This window comes from Passer domesticus, chromosome 29 (genome assembly GCF_036417665.1).
Source record: "Passer domesticus isolate bPasDom1 chromosome 29, bPasDom1.hap1, whole genome shotgun sequence".
In the NCBI taxonomy this organism is placed as follows: Eukaryota; Metazoa; Chordata; class Aves; order Passeriformes; family Passeridae; genus Passer; species Passer domesticus.
In genome coordinates, this window is record NC_087502.1 from 1,776,232 (window position 1) to 1,780,641 (window position 4,410).

At 56.4% G+C, this 4,410-nt stretch overlaps 1 protein-coding gene across 1 annotated transcript; it reads left to right on the plus strand.

Moving 5' to 3' along the window:
- The first annotated feature begins 648 nt into the window (after nucleotides 1-648).
- On the plus strand, nucleotides 649-1,522 carry LOC135287268 (zinc finger protein 239-like). Its single transcript, XM_064400621.1, has 2 exons — nucleotides 649-694; nucleotides 870-1,522. Exons 1-2 carry the CDS (start codon nucleotides 649-651, stop codon nucleotides 1,520-1,522), a joined length of 699 nt encoding a protein of 232 aa, XP_064256691.1.
- The last annotated feature ends 2,888 nt before the right edge of the window (nucleotides 1,523-4,410 follow it).

Sequence of the window (4,410 nt, forward strand, 5' to 3'; positions counted from 1 at the left end):
GGAGGTCTCTGCAGTCAGGCCAAAGGAACAAAGTTTCAGTTGTGGCCTGGTTAGGGAGCACCAAAATGGATTGTTTTCCATTGCCAGGTGTTCCAAGAGCCCCAGAGGAGAGCCCAGGGGGCCAAGGAATGGAGAGCAGGGACTGTGCAGGAGCTTCATTGGTATCAGTCCAGCTGCCCTTTTTTCCTTATATGTGCTCCCTGAGAATGTTCTCCCCTCTCCTGCCCCCCATTGGTCCTGGTTTACTGCAATGCTTCGCCCCTGTTACCTCATTGGTTCCCCAGTTGGCTGCCCCTCCTCTGCACCACCTGTGCTCACTTCCCATTGGTCCTTGACCCTGAGACCCGCCCCTTTTCCCCCTTACCAAACCCTGTGTTCTCAGCCCCACTTTGTCTCTGTCCCTGGACCCTCTACATTGCAATAAACTGCGTTTGGAGTTCTGCACAAAGAGCCGTCTCTGGCCTTGTCCATCAGCAGGTTAAGGAAGCGTGCTCGGGGCTCTGGGAGTGCAGGTTGCTCACAGGGGCTCGTTGTGGATGTGTCACAACACTGGAGATGGACTTGGGCAGGAGGAACCCCTTAACCCAGTGTGCTCATACATTGTATTTTCCCCCAAACCAGGATTTCTGATTCCCAAACCTTGGGTGGATGGAGGCTGCCAGGAAGAGGAAGATGCCCCAGGACACCCAGGGAGGTGAGGAGGAAGTCAGTACCTCTTTCCCCCTGTCTCTTGCTCCAGCCCAGCATGGCCCCTGGCTGAAGGACAACCCCTCTGCCAACGCCATCTTGGGATGCACTGGGGGGATCTTCTTCCATTTCCCTGTGGCATGGAGGCAAATCTCATCCTCTCCTTGTCCTGCCTTCCCCAGAGACCAGGGAGGACAAATCTCTGCGGCAGAACCTTGTGGAAGAGGCCATTTTGAGCGACGCCACGGGGCAGGAATCCAACAGGGAGGAAAAGGCACTGAGATCCCCCAGGAGGAGGGCCTGCAAACCCAACCTAGGGTGCTCTGAGGAGGAAAGACCCATCCTGAGGCAGGAAGGTGGACAGAGCTTCAGCCAGGGATCAAAGCTGGTGGCCCATGGGCAGCTTCATGGTGGGGAGAAGCCCTACAAGTGCTTGGAGTGTGGGAAGAGCTTCAGGCAGAGCTCACACCTGATCAGCCACCAGATGATCCACACCGGGGAATGGGCCTACGAGTGTGGGGAGTGTGGGAAGGGCCTCAGGTGCAGCTCAGAACTCGTCAGGCATGAACTCATCAACACTGGGGAAAAGCCCTACGAGTGTCCCCATTGTCTGAAGAGGTTTCAGACCAGCTCCAGTCTCCTGCGCCACCAGCGGATTCACACAGAGGAGCGGCCCTTCTGCTGCCCTGACTGCGGGAAGGGCTTCAAGCACAACTCCAACCTCATCAGGCACCGGCGCATCCACACTGGGGAGAGGCCCTACGAGTGTCCCCGGTGTGGGAAGAGCTTCACCCAGAGCTCCAACTTGACCAGACACCAACGAAGGCACCGGTAAGGGAAGCCGTGCAAATGTCCCAACTGCAGGAAGAGCTTCTTGCACTTCTTCAGCTTCATCCACCATTGGAGAACCCACACTGGGAAGAGCCCTGGTGATCTATGTTCACTGTGATCCATGCTCGGAAACACTCGTCTGTATTCCTGCCCCTGCCAATGGCATGATGTGGGATTGAAGAACATGAAGGTCTGGCCATGGCCATGTCATTACATTCACTCCCACCTCGGGTCATTGCCAGGGACAGGGAAAGGGATTCTCTCTCTCTCTGCCTGAGGACAAGGGTGTCCTTTCCAGGCAGGATGAAATACTAGGCCCAGAAGAGCCAGGGATTTGTGTTGTAGTTTTCCATGTAAATAATTTTTCTTATCCCTTCTGTTATCAATATTGTTTCTGTTCCTGTTTTTTATCTCGTTGATGTTCCCAGTAAATTGTTCTTATGCCAGCCCAGGATCTTTACCTTTTGTGCTTTCCATGGGAGGTGGGAGAGCAGCCAACAGCAGCGTGGTTTTAGTGGGAGCAGGACATTGGGGAAACCCATTCCTAAACCCTGGCCCCTGGAATCCAAGCATCCCAGCTGGTCCCAGCCCTGGTGGCCATGGCAACAGCCTTGGGAGCGGGTCCCTGGCTGAGGCTGTGGGAACCTCTTCCCTCTGGTGCCCAGGGACAGGACTGGAGGGAACGGCTGCAGCTGAGTCGGGGCAGGCTGAGGTTGGATCTCAGGAAAAGGTTTTTCCCCAGAGGCTGCTGGGGCAGTGCCCAGGCTCCCCAGGGAAGGCTCCCAGCTCCAGTGCTCTCTGAGCTCCAGCAGTGTTTGGCCAGCGCTGCCAGGCCCAGGCTGGCATTGTTGGGGTGTCCTGTGCAGGGCCAGCAGCTGGACTCCAGGATCCTGATGGGTCCCTCCCAGCTCAGCCAATTCTGTGGATCTGGGATCCCGTGACCCTGGGGATGGGACTGCCAATGGTTGCCATGGCAACGGGCTCTGGCTGCAGGCCTGAGCTGGTGTCCATGGCAACCACCCCTGGCAATGGGGTGTCCATGGAGCTGTCGAGGGACTGAGCATGGCAACAGGGGGCTGGGGATGGTTGCCATGGAAACTGACCATAGCAACAGGGGACTGGTGATGGTTGCCATGGAAACTGACCATAGCAACAAGGGGGCTGGGGATGGTTGCCATGGAAACTGACCATAGCAACAAGGGGCTGGGGATGGTTGCCATGGAAACTGACCATAGCAACAGGGGACTGGTGATGGTTGCCATGGAAACGGACCATAGCAACAGGGGGCTGGTGATGGTTGCCATAGAAACTGACCATAGCAACAGGGGGCTGGGGATGGTTGCCATGGTAACTGACCATAGCAACGGGGGGCTAGTGATGGTTGCCATGGAAACTGACCATAGCAACTGGGGGCTGGGGATGGCTGCCATGGAAACTCACCATAGCAACAGGGGGCTGGGGATGGTTGCCATGGAAACTGACCATAGCAACAGGGTCCTGGTGATGTCTGCCATGGAAACTGACCATAGCAACAGGGGGCTGGGGATGGTTGCCGTGGAAACTGACCATAGCAACAGGGGGCTGGGGATTGCTGCCATGGTATCTGACCATAGCAACAGGGGGCTGGGGATGGTTGCCATGGAAACTGACCATAGCAACAGGGGGCTGGGAATGGTTGCCATGGAAACTGACCATAGCAACAGGGGGCTGGGGATGGTTGCCATGGAAACTGACCATAGCAACAGGGGACTGGTGATGGTTGCCATGGAAACTGACCATAGCAACAAGGGGGCTGGGGATGGTTGCCATGGAAACTGACCATAGCAACAAGGGGCTGGGGATGGTTGCCATGGAAACTGACCATAGCAACAGGGGATTGGTGATGGTTGCCATGGAAACGGACCATAGCAACAGGGGGCTGGTGATGGTTGCCATGGAAACTGACCATAGCAACAGGGGGGTGGGGATGGTTGCCATGGAAACTGACCATAGCAACGGGGGGTGGTGATGTCTGACATGGAAACTGACCATAGCAACAGGGGGCTGGGGATGGTTGCCATGGAAACTGACCATAGCAACAGGGGGCTGGGGATGGTTGCCATGGTAACTGACCATAGCAACAGGGGGCTGGGATGGTTGCCATGGGAACTGACCATAGCAACGGGGGGCTAGTGATGGTTGCCATGGAAACTGACCATAGCAACTGGGGGCTGGGGATGGCTGCCATGGAAACTCACCATAGCAACAGGGGGCTGGGGATGGTTGCCATGGAAACTGACCATAGCAACAGGGTCCTGGTGATGTCTGCCATGGAAACTGACCATAGTAACAGGGGGCTGGGGATGGCTGCCGTGGAAACTGACCATAGCAACAGGGGGCTGGGGATTGCTGCCATGGTATCTGACCATAGCAACAGGGGGCTGGTGACGGTTGCCATGGAAACTGACCATAGCAACAGGGTGCTGGGGATGGCTGCCATGGAAACTGACCATAGCAACAGGGGGCTGGGAATGGTTGCCATGGAAACTGACCATAGCAACAGGGGGCTGGGAATGGTTGCCATGGAAACTGACCATAGCAACGGGGGGCTCGGAATGGTTGCCATGGAAACTGAGCATAGCAACAAGGGGCTGGGGATGGTTGCCATGGAAACTGACCATAGCAACACGGGCCTGGGGATGGTTGCCATGGAAACTGACCATAGCAACGGGGGGCTGGGGATGGTAGCCATGGAAACTGACCATAGCAACAGGGTGCTGGGGATGGTTGCCATGGAAACTGACCGTAGAAACAGGGGGCTGGGGATGGTTGCTATGGAAACTGACCAGAGCAACGGGGGGCTAGTAATGGTAGCCATTGAAACTGACCATAGCCACAAGGGACTGGGGTGGT